This window comes from Tachypleus tridentatus, chromosome 7 (assembly GCF_004210375.1).
Source record: "Tachypleus tridentatus isolate NWPU-2018 chromosome 7, ASM421037v1, whole genome shotgun sequence".
NCBI lineage: Eukaryota > Metazoa > Arthropoda > Merostomata > Xiphosura > Limulidae > Tachypleus > Tachypleus tridentatus.
The window spans coordinates 164,334,703-164,347,414 of record NC_134831.1 but is presented as its reverse complement, the minus strand read 5'-3'; the positions used below and the strand labels follow the sequence as shown (position 1 = coordinate 164,347,414).

The following is a 12,712-nucleotide window of genomic DNA, read 5'->3' as shown; positions in this document are numbered from 1 at the left end:
AAACTATTTCTTGTAATTTTACAAAGAATGTAAAATATATATATGTGTGTGTGTATTTTCTTTCCACTGAGTCATTGGTGATCACATTAACTTTAGCCCAAAATTTGGAATTCGAGCCTTCTGAGGAGAATCACAGCTAAGATAGATTTTTCTAAGGCTTGTGCTTAAGAACAAATAAACAAAGGATTTTTTTTATATATATTTTTCTATCGATAATAAAATTACAAGCGAGTACTTAAGTGTCCATAGTGTTAACTGCTTCCAAGAACACTTGAAAACTAAAGCTTCTCCAACTCCTCCATTTTCTGTATCAATAAAAACTTCACAACAATAGGTAAGTGGAACATCACAGTAAAGAAAATCTCTAGTACATAATGTTATCTAGGTAAATCCTCACAGGTTCAGACAGTAAACAAAATGACGTTATTTGAAAACTCAACACTGATAATATTTCATAATGATTTATATTGGTCAATACGTTTTTAGTTGAAAGGCCTAACCAATAAACATTACGCCAATATGTAAGCCAATTACTGATGTACACTGCACGTCAAAGTAAACTTTTATGTGCTAGTTATATCAAGTTCCAGTAAAAAGGGCACATTATCGTGTTTATTTTATGAAAATGTTCAACCTTGACTTACGCATGCAATAAAATATGTCAATTAGAACTTAATAACAACGTTGTTACGTGATATCGTTGTACTGATAGCTATGATCTAAGAATCAGTTCACTGAAACATTACTGTTTCTAATTTATATTTGATAAAACAATAGCTTCTATTAAAACAAACTCATTAGCTGAATTATTTACCACACAATTTTAGCATCGTTTGTTTTGTAAAGAAATTCATTATTATTTGATGGTATAAATCAGGGGTCTTCAAACTACGGCCTACGACTTTTGTTTATCCGACCTGTCAAAAATAATGATATATTTTTTTTAATATTATAAAAACAAAAAATAAAGCATAATTGAGCAAAAGCTAATCTAGTTGCGATACGGCCCGCCAACAGTTCATTAATGTAATAAAATAATATAATGACACAATTATCATTTTAATTTTTAATTATATACAAATGAAATATGAAACGTAATTGAGCAAAAACCGATCTAGGTGTAACACAGTTTTCCATTTGCTGGAAAACGTCATATTACTTAGTACTACGTCATCTCACTTATCAATCCCCGTGCCCTGAAGCAGCGTGTTTCTTCCCACGCATGCCCCGTGTACCTCAGTGTGTATCAGTGAATGCTGTTGTTTACTTTAAGTTCGAGTTCATAGCTATTCCTAGTTATTATGTCAAGACAAGGAAAGAAGAGAAAAGTTGATTTTGAATTTCGTGTTTTTAAAGAACACTGGAGCGTGGACTACTTCGTTATTGAATCACGTAACAAAACGTTGTGCTTCATATGCAACGAGACTAAAGCAGTACTAAAAGAATACAACATTCGCAAACACTACCAAACCAAGCACTCATCAAACTACTCTCAGTTCACGAGAAAACTTCGTTCATACAAATTCTAAACCTTGAAACGTAACTTATCGTCATAACAGTTTGTATTTAAAGAAATACAAAAATTAAAAGCCGAGAAAGAAACTGCAACAAGAGCAAGTTTCCAAGTGGTACACCTGTTAGTCAAGCGAGGAAACCATTTACCGATGGTGAGCTAATTAACTTGTGTATAATTGAAGGAACCGAAAAAATGTGTTCAGAAAAAGTAGACGTATTTAAGATTAAGTAGCCTTTTGGCGAATACAGTTGTTCATGGAGTCGAGGACATTGGAAGCAAAATTGTATCTCAGTTGAAAGACAAGGCCAAAGAGTTCAAGTGCTTTTCCATCGCGTTGACAAATCAATGGATGTGTTCAACACTTCACAGTTGCTGTTATTTATTTACGGAGTCAATGTTAGTTTTGAAGTGACTAAAGAATTAGCTTTTGTACACAGTATACATGAAACAACCACAAGTAACTCAGTAAAACCTGGAATGTAAACGTAGGAAGTGCGTTACAACAGATGGTGGGAAAAATATGTGTGGTGCAGGAAAAGGTTTAGTTGGGCAAGTTTATAAAGTTGTTTAAAGTGCGGGTTGTTCCAAACCTATGGTTCTTCACTGCATTATTTATCAGCAGGCACTGTGTGGAAAATATTTGGATCTGTCATGGAACCTGTAGTTTTAACAGTGAACTTTATTCACTCTGATAGACTCAACTATCGTTAAATCCGTGAATGTTTGGCGGAAATTGAAGCAACGTATCCCGACTTTCCCTGCCATACTTCAGTTCGATGGTTTAGCTGTGGGAGGGTTATGCCACAATTTTTGAACCTAGAATTGAGATTGAAATTTTCTTAAATGAAAAGAGCCGCCCTCAACCGTCACTCACAAACAGTGAATGGCTTTGGAAATTAGTTGTTTCTGTAGACTTAACCATGCACCTGAATGAATCCAATCTTAGACTATAAGGCGAAACCGTGCTTATCTGCGATATGTATATCGAGGTGAAAGCATTTCGGCAAAAACTAATTCTTTTTTAGTCCAAATTGATGAGGAGTTGCTTCACAGAATTACCATGTTGTGAAAAGTTCAAGCAAGAAGCGGTATCTGCATTCCCACGCAGATTTACACAATATATCCTTTATGACCTGAAACTACAGCTCAAGGTGCATTTTCCTGATCTTAATGCGAGTACAACAGAAATAAGGATCTTCTTAAACCTATTTGATTGTGATATTGATGAACTGCTACCTGAAGTTCAAATGAAAGTGACTGATCTGCAATCTAAACATGTTGAAGGACAAATACACAGAAGGGAAACTGATAAAGTTCTATAAAAACATTCCAGGTGATCAATATGTTCATTTAAAAATTTTTGCTCGTGGATTCATCTCAGTTTTTAACACAAACTATTTCTGTGACGACGTTTTCAAAAATGAAGCACCTGAAATCTAATTACAGATAAGCCTTATTTGATGAGCATGTTTAATTACTTTTGACGACAGTGAGCACTAACTTTGAACCTCAATTAAATGTAACTTTCTTAGAAAAACACCAGTTTCATGCTTCTCACTAATGATAAAAAAGACGATTGTTCATCTTAAATATTTTCAATATTTAAAAACTAGAACTAAATTAGTAATGCTGTATCCTAATCATGTGTGTGTATCCCTACTTAATTTTACCACGACCCCTCTGGCCCCCAAAACTTAAAAAGTTCTACCTCCCGGCGCTTGTCCAAAAAGGTTCGGAGACCCCTGGTTTAAATTCTAGACTAACACAGGGTACTACACTTTGATTTAAGATACGTGATAAAACCGTATTATCATCCATTTTTAGTACCGTCATAGTTCTCTCCTTCACAAGTTTACAAAATAATAGTTCAGTTATTTTCTAATATTATATCCAACAGATTAAGTTTAGTTTCGCTCATGAACATCATAAACATGTGAACAATAAAATTTCAGAAAACTTTGTCTCCTAATTATATGTATATTTTTATTGTAAAATATTAGTTCTTATCCTTCTGCATGTGTTAAACAAAGCCACGTGAATGCACACCAACATAATATCTAGTTATTTAAAGTGTTGTTTATTATCAAGCACAAAGCTACACAGAGGATTACCTGCGTTCTGTCCACCACGAGTATCGAAACCCGGTTTCTAACAGCATAAAACAACATACGTGCCGCTGTGGCCCGGCATGGCCAAGGGTGTTAAGGCGTGCGACTCGTAATCTGAGGGTCGCGGGTTCACATCCCCATCGCGCCAAACATGATCGCCATTTCAGCCGTGGGGGCATTATAATGTGACGGTCAATTCCACTATTCGTTGGTAAAAGAGTAGCCCAAGAGTTGGCGGTGGGTGGTGATGAATAGCTGCCTTCCCTCTAGTCTTACACTGCTAAATTCGGGACGGCTAGTACAGATAGCCCTCGAGTAGCTTTGTGCGAAATTCAAAAACAAACAAACGTGCCGCTGTGCCACTGAAAAGCTATTTAGTAAAATATGATTTCAGCATTAAATTATCTCACATATAGCGCCACTATATCCGTAGTAAAAAATCGCGGCAAAAACCTAGTGAAACTAAGCCCCATAGATCCCTAAATTGTATTCTAATTTTACATATTTCTGGATCTTGTGCGGACACTCCTTTGTTATAAAAAAATTACACAGTAGGTTCAGTTTACTCAGAAATTCGTTTTTTTATAAGGTATGATTGACACTTTATATTGTTTTCAAGGTTGTTGTAAGTCGATTTTATTTATTATATATATATATATATATATACCAATTTTATTTATTTTTTATCTGCAATCACTTACAACAGTTTTACTGCATTCACACATGTGTAACCGATTTTAGCTCCCCCTTAATTTCAGGTGCAGTTACCCATAGTTTTGAGATATTTATAGGCGAACTATGTATGTCTCGCTGAACTCAATAAATGAGTGACTTTTACTTTAAAAAAAAAAACCCACAGTTGAAAGCGCAAAGTGTCTTCAGTGGCATTACTTCTCGAACCTTGGCCCTTACGATCCAAGTCGAACTTGTTAGGCCACACTTGACCTCATTAGCGACGTTTTGATAATGCAGTGTCCACTTATCATAATGTAATGCTCTATGCATCCTCAATGTTATTATTTTTATACTTTTTAAAGATATCCCAATAATTCTGTTGTTGTACGTCAACAGAGAATGTATCGATCGTCTACAATGTCCTTCCTACTGCCATTATTTCTCCACCCCCACATCTGATCTGTTCTTATCTTCCATGACGCAAACTCCATACTGGTTGATTATCACGTTACCTTTGGCACAATCCTATACATTGAGCCTGTAACTGCTAAATAACTATTAAATAGATATAATAAAAAAACTGGCCTACTGTTAATGTGGTATAAAACCTTAGTGTTAATGTTGTGTTTAAAGTGTGTTTTCGTTTTCTTTATGAAATTAAACAAATTATTATACAGAAAATATAATATTAATAACAACATAAACAGAATAACTACACCATTTTTAGAAGGCTTTCGTTACTCAGCTAAACAGTATATGAAGGACTCCTTTTTTATTATTTTTTTCATTGAAAGCCAGTGAATGCATGAGAAATTCTGTTATCACGTGTGGCCTATAGTACGAGGGAGTAGTTTTCCGTTTGAGATCGCTGTATGATTTAAGTTGTATAATTGTTTAGAAATGTTCCCAAAGTTAATGTGAATTATTAAAAATTATTTTGCTGGAAATAAAGTAGTTGAAGGACCCGATAACTGTAAGGACTTTTATGAGTTGTATTAATTCCAGTGTTTGAGAGGAATGGCTGACCTTGAGGGTAAGTTTATTTTAACTAACTTTGTAGTTGTGGAAAACGTTCTAGTTTTCCTTACATTCTTCCACTCATCTATGATTAATAAAATATTTTCAAGTCGTTTTTAATTCTACAAAAATATAATTAGTTATCGTGAAGCAGCAGTTAGATTGTAAAACAAACAAAAAATAATAATAAACCCTTGGTGGGACAGCGATAAGTCTTCGGATTTATAACACTAAAATCAGGGGTTAGATTTCTCTCGATGGACTCAGTAGATTGCTTGATGTAGGTGGCTCGGCTAAGAAAACGCACACACACACATTAACTTTTCTATAACACAACATTCACACAGTGTGGTGAGGGCACAAAAACGTCTTATATATATCAGAGAATAAGTTAACACTCTCTACAGTGGAATGCAATGGAAAAAAATGTCCTCCAGTATAGCAAATGTAAAAAAAAACTTCAAATGAAGTTGATACGACAACAGTCACCGTAACACTGAAATAAAGAGCCATTTCTTGAGTTTTATCCACTTCATACTTTGACTCCTGTGACCTTTCAATTTCGGTTCGTAAGATACTTTTTTGGCCGATGACCATCAATTAAGTAATGACATAAAACAGTGTAGAAAGCCCTTAAGAACTGGGTATGGAAAACTTATAATCTAAAGTACACCTAACGCCACAACTTTGTTCGTTACCTCTTCCTGCAGTCATCTTAACCATAACGCAGTGTATACCATGTTTTAAAAATATACATAGTGAGTTCTTAAACCTCACACAAAACCTTTGGTGAGGTAATAATGCATAATGTAATCATATGTCACGTTATAAATAAAATATGTGAAAGTTGGCAATTTTTGCTATTTATCATAATATTCAAACTCACACTTTTTAAGTTCATAAACCGAATAAAGGACGAATACCTCAGCCTGTGTGTATATATATATATAATAACACTTCCAAATATAGGAGTCCTTGGTAGCTCCCTGGTAAGCTTCTAAGTTTACTTTGTTAAAATTTAAAGTTCGTTTTCTGCGGTGGACACACCAAAGATAAAAAACAACAACAACAAAACCTGACATAGATTGCTAATAATGTATGAACAAGCTCACTCAGTGGCTATACCATACCAATACCAGTTTATCTGACAATGCGTGAACCAATTAACTATGTAGCTATGTTACATCAGTATCAGTTTATCTTACAATGTATGAGCCAATTAACTATGTCACATCAATATCAGTTTATCTTACAATGTGTGAACCAATTAACTATGTCACATCAATATCAGTTTATCCGATAACATGTTAACACGTTCACTTTTAAATAGTTATATTTCGCTACATGCAATGTGTTTTTGTTATTGTTTTTCTTCTAAAAGTTATCATATCTTTATTTTCTTAATTGTTTGGAACTGTTATTTTTTTTAGTTATTTAGCACAAAGATATACAATGTGCTGTCTGTGCTATACCCATCACGGATATCGAAATTCAGTTTTAGCGTTATGAGCTTTCAGTCTTTTCGCTGAGCCACTGGCGGAAGAAGCTAATATATATATATAGTTTTATTTCAAAATTACTTAACGGCAACTTTCCGTGTAGGTTTGACCGTATTTTGATAATTACAACGTTTCGACCTCCCTAGGCCATTTTCAGGTTAACAAAGAGAGAGTTTGCAATTGACCATTGCCGGACACATGTCTTAGGAACGAGAGTATAAACGGGTACGGGACTGTAGTAGAAAGTTGCAATTGAATGTTAGATGCAACGCCCTCTACAAACGCCTGAAGATGACCTAGGAAGGTCGAAACGTTGTTCACTGCTTTATTAGTAAAAGTGTTAATACCCATACAGCCGTTTTGAGATACAATTCGATACATTGTATCCAGTCATTATTACGTACTAGTTACATTTATTTATGCTGATTCATAAATTGGTCATGTTTAGCTTCTGTCAATTAACACGTCTTTGTAAGTTTTCCAGAATTAGCATATAAAGGGAAAACTCTATTTGGGAGGTGAAAATTCTTTGAATAAAATAGATTACAAGTCTTGTGACTGAGTCCAAATATTTCGAGAATTGTCTTTTTATGGCTTTTAAACTTGTAAATTATTATATCGTTAAACATCTGCTATTATCAAATTAAAATCCTTTCGTGACGGATTCGGTATAATATACATGAGTTACGTATTTATACTATAACTTTTGATGCTAAATGTGTATCTTCATCAACTCTGGTAGACTTTTTATATCGATTTCTTAATGAAGTATTTTTACATAATATTTGTTTGTAAAAATATCGAGTCTGTTTCGTTACTGGTTACAGTGCGAAATGAATTCATATTATGATTAAAAACTATTCTTTGTTCCCAAAATCTCAAATATTATTTGTGTAATCTGTAAAACCTCATTAATTCATTTCAAGCATTTATTTTCAGTAAAACATTATACTTTATCTGTTATTTTCTATATTCTAACTATAGGGGGTCTGTCAATTTTAACGACCTCGTAACCACCATAACATTTATATACATTTATTATTTTTATTATACTGACCTTCAATCTGTGCCTGGAGAACACTACAAAACTTGCACTCAAGTTACCGTATAAAATAATATAAAACTGATCTATAGTATTTACAAAGTGAACTGTTTTAGTTGTGCTTTAGTGAACTTGTATTTGGTAAAATACAGTCACGTTCCAAATGACATACATAATATATGTATATAGATCATTACCATTTACAAATATTGTTATATTCCTTATAACATAGAACAGTAAATAACTAAGTATAGCAAACAATTATATCTTTTAGTTTGCTTCGTATTCGTTTGCTGTTAAGCCTTTTCAATTTTCGCATGTAGAGGATGTGAAACGAAATATTTTTTTAGGTTTTATATATACATTTAAAATGACCAGAAAACCACAAATAACTATATTGATACCATTCTACTATATTTTATCAAGCTTAGTAACTAAGCTGTATTTTGTCTAAAAAATATATAATTTCGAGCAGATTAAAGACACAAACTACCTGCTTAAAATATTGGTCAGAAAGAACGTAATGACGTCGAAGCACTTTAAAATGTTTATAAAAGGTGATTAGAGAAATATTTTGAGCTTTCAGATGTTAATCACATGTGTTTTATTCAGTACATAATCCACACCTGAACAAAGAGAAAAAATATGTGGTTTTTATTTTGTATTCTAGCTTGTCAGAATTTAAGTTCCTAATTCGTATGACACTATAGATTTCATATTTTGACATCACAAACATCTAATATGAACCAATGCTACGTTCAACATACCACGTAGCACACAGAAATCGATATTTTGGTGCGTTCTTTTAATATTTACTTTTAAATTAACAAATTAACTCATATATAATATTAAAGTTTGAATTATAATCTACAATTTGATTCCAAACTTATTGACATAAATTCATAAAATAGTAGTTCAATAAAATTTTGAATGCATGTCAACAAACGCCATGACATGGCCTTTGACTTGTGACCTGTCGCGACAGGATTAACTTATTTAGTTTCATTACTGTATTCTATGAACTTTTTATAATCTATTTCAGTTGTTCCCAAGCAGTTTAGATCTGCAATTCTTTTCCACGACAGTAATGGAAAATTTCAGATATGCGTCTTTGTTGATTGTTAAGTACAAAGCAAGCCAATGATCTATCTGTGCTGCATTCACATTTTGTAGCGTTTTAAGCCTTTGGGTTGAGCGCTGAATCGCTAGGGGCTAGACATACGATACATGTGCTCAATCATCACTTTCATGAAAAGCAACAACAAATGTGGTCAGATATGTCATTGCTGTCTGTTTTTATTTTAATAACGTCGTGTCATTTACGCATTTTAGTGGTAACATTTTGTGTTCTGAATCTTTTCACAGACCGTTAGGATACGTTTCGCGCCCTTTCCTCAGAGGGAGGGTATCCCCCAGTTTCAGAATTAAAGATTCAGTTAAGTTGTGAAGCTTTGGTTTTGGTTTTTACTTTGTAGGTTATTATTTTTTACGTTTGGCCATTACTTTTATCTGCTTTTACTTATAGTTGTTATTGACCTTTCCATACCTATACCACTAGTCACAGATTACGATATTTGACCATGTGTTAAAATACTAGGTATTAAAAATCAAATGTGACCTGGGTGTACACTGGCGTTTAGCGCTGGCAGCAAATTGGAAGATTCAAGATTTTAACCGCCATATATCGTTGACAAAACATACACTGTTGACCCTTATATTTGTGGTAGTCAAATTCGTTTGTTTGTGTAAGATCAATTGAGCAGGAAGCGGTTACTACTGCCTGGTTGTCCTTCCATCCTTTGGTGGTTCTAAATTATAAATGGTTAAGTCTGAGTTCTGGAATTTTCTGACCTGGCCTTTAAGTCCACGTGCCGAATAATGAGTTTTTTATTGTAAATACTGATATACTACTTAACCAGATTTTCATTAAATTTACAAGTGTTTAATTACATTATTTTCACATAATTATTTGTACGAATGCTCATTAATGCATTATTGATTATTAGTCTTACTAACACGTGCGAGGGTCGGCTCTATGGTAGAGCTATAAATTTTGAACCAGGGAAACCAGGTTTCAATCCATGAATTATTACGAAGTATTCCCTGACCATTAAGCTAAGGCCCTGGATGGCCAGGTGGTTAGGGCGCTTGGTTTGCAATCTGAGGGTCGCGAGTTCGAATTCTCGTCACACCAAGTATGCCCGCCTTTTCAGCCGTGAGGTCATTATAATGTGACGGTCAGTCCCACTGTTCATTGGTATAAGAGTAGCCCAAGAGTTGGCGGTGAGTGGTGATGACTATCTGCTTTCCCTAAAGGCTTTCCTCACTAAACTAGGGATGAATAATGCAGATGGCCATCATGTAGCTTTTCGTGAAATTGAAAACAAAAAGCCTTTAAGCTGTGGGTGCATTATATGGGCGACAGTCAATCTCTTAAAGTTAACGTAGGGTGCTGTTTAGTGACTGCTTTTCTTCTAGTCAGTTGTCAAAAATTGTGGCAGATATAGCAGGTTTCTTATCAATACCTAGCCAGCAATAGTTCGATTTGGCATTTCCTTGCCATATGAATCCACAATTTTATGTATTTTGAATAAAGAAATTGTGTAGACTTATTTCAGTGTTTAAAATGTGTACCTTATGTACAATATTAATTTATACGATTAATAATTGTATTAATTGTTTCATAAGTCAATAAAAAATGTTCATACAATACTGCTGTAATGCACGTCAAAGAATCATACGTCTCCCAGTGGGAGCACTGGCAAGTGGACTTAATATGCTAAAATCTGGGGTTCTGTTCCCTACGGTGAACCCAGCAGATAACCCAATGTGGGTTTGTTTTAAAATAAACAGACAAGGATAAAATGTAATTGTTTGTTTATTTTGTTAATTTTTATGAAAAGTTACCTAGATGTCCTTAGCTTACATATATGTACAAGTAACTGTCTGTTGGCACCGTTCAATAACAACTGGGACTCCATCGTCTAATTTAAGAACCTACGAGCCTGACAACCTTCTCCTCAGTTCTAAATATCTGCCACGTACGAAATTAACAAAATGACTATAAAGGCTTAATATTCAAACTGCTGCAGTGGTTGGAACTCCCGAATCTGAAGCCAATCTCACGTTCAAATAGGAAAGAATGTAATAATATTGCCATTCCCAGTGGAACACTGTGGTCTTATATCACTAGATACCGAGTTTCGATAACCGCGGTGGGCAAAGTACAGATAGCCTATTGTGTAGTTTTGTGCTTAATTATAAACAAACAAACAAACAAAGCGATAATATTTTAAATTCAAAGTGGCGCAGCAGTTGCAGATCTCGACTTTCACGTGGAAGTCTCGTGTTAGAATTCTAATTATTTGGTATTTTATATTAATTTCATTTCAGTAAATGATAATATTTGTAGCATTTTTTGTCAATAACATTATAGTTTAAATAAAATATTTTAGATGTTGGATAATATTTAAATTAAAAGTGTGTGTGTTTTCTTACAGTAAAGCCACATCGGGCTACCTGCTGAGTCCCCCGAGGGGAATCGAACCGCCGATTGGAGCGTGGTAAATCCATAGCCATACCGCTGTACTAGCGGGGGGTTAAATTAAAAGACAATATGTTTACAGCATCAAGCCACCTCTTTCATTTCAATTAAATTTATAGCGTTATCTATGCAATAAACGCAAAACTAAACACAGTTCAGAAACCGTGGAAGAAAGGAAACACAGATAAATGCTACCAGAAAATAAAAAAGCTAAGCAAAAATTAGGATAACTGTGATAGAGGGGAAACAGCTGACACGGTCAAATGAAGCAACTGAAGAAATGAAGTGAAAAACACACTAATGTTGAAAGACATGTAAACGGGTTCAGGACTTCCCTATGTCTTCCCCCTGTTTAGAAAATGAACATAACCTACTACAGACTTGTTTGTTTTGAATTTCGCACAAAGCTACACTGGAACCATCTGCGCTAACCGTCCCTAATTTAGCGGTGTAAGACTGGAGAGAAAGCAGCTCGTTATCACCACCCACCGCCAACTCTTGGGCTACTCTTTTACCAACGAATAGTCGGATTGACCGTCACATCATAACGTCCTCACGGCCGAAAGGGCGCGCATGTTTAGTGTGACGGGGAATCGAACCCGCGAATCTCAGATTACGAGTCGAGTGCCCTAATCACCTGACCATGCCGGAGCCCCTAGTACAGGAGTATTAGAGAAGAGCAGCGGTCCTCAAACCTTTAGGGCCTCTTTTAATCCAAACGTCTTCGCGACTTTCCAAACCTATAAATGATTTATATTTTAAAAATAGTGCTGATATTAATATGAAAAGCTGCATCTAAAAATTAAATGCTCAAAAACGCATAAATGTCAATTTATTCCATAAATTACAATTTAAAAAATATTCTTATGAAATTTCTGTAATGACTCTTGGCTCTCCCAATTTTGAGAAACGATGAACTAGCTTGGGAAGATAGCTTGACAAATACACTCACCGCCAACTCATGGACTACTCTTATTCAACGAAAAGTGAGAATGACTGTAATATGATAACGCCCTCATGGCTGGAAGGGTGAGAATGTCTATGACGAGGTTCAAATCTGCGATATGTATTTACGAGTGGAACGCCCTAACCAGATAGTTGTGCCAATATTCATTTTTCAAAACATACTGAATGTTTATCTTCTCTTTTTTTTTTTTTTGCGCAAAGCTACACTAAAGACACAAAGACGTCTCGCATTGTCAACTGATGGGCCAGAGAGAAGGTAGCTAATAAACAACACCTACTGCCAACTCGTTTATTTTAAAGAGTAGTATTTGACTGTCACTTTTATATCGCATCCACACAACCAAA

The 12,712-nt window shown here is 34.7% G+C and overlaps 1 protein-coding gene across 4 annotated transcripts in view; it reads left to right on the top strand.

The window, feature by feature from the left end:
• Positions 1 to 4,932: 4,932 nt before the first annotated feature.
• The window catches only part of LOC143257088 (MFS-type transporter SLC18B1-like), a 45,869-nt gene continuing 38,089 nt past the window's right edge, over positions 4,933 to 12,712 (top strand). For 2 of the 4 annotated variants that reach the window (XM_076515296.1, XM_076515295.1), the window contains exon 1: positions 4,935 to 5,332. In XM_076515296.1, the coding sequence (XP_076371411.1) occupies positions 5,317 to 5,332 (16 nt within the window). In that variant the 5' untranslated portion in view covers positions 4,935 to 5,316. Of the gene's footprint in view, positions 5,333 to 12,712 lie in introns of all 4 variants that reach the window. The other 2 variants (XM_076515298.1, XM_076515297.1) reach the window with 2 other exon arrangements.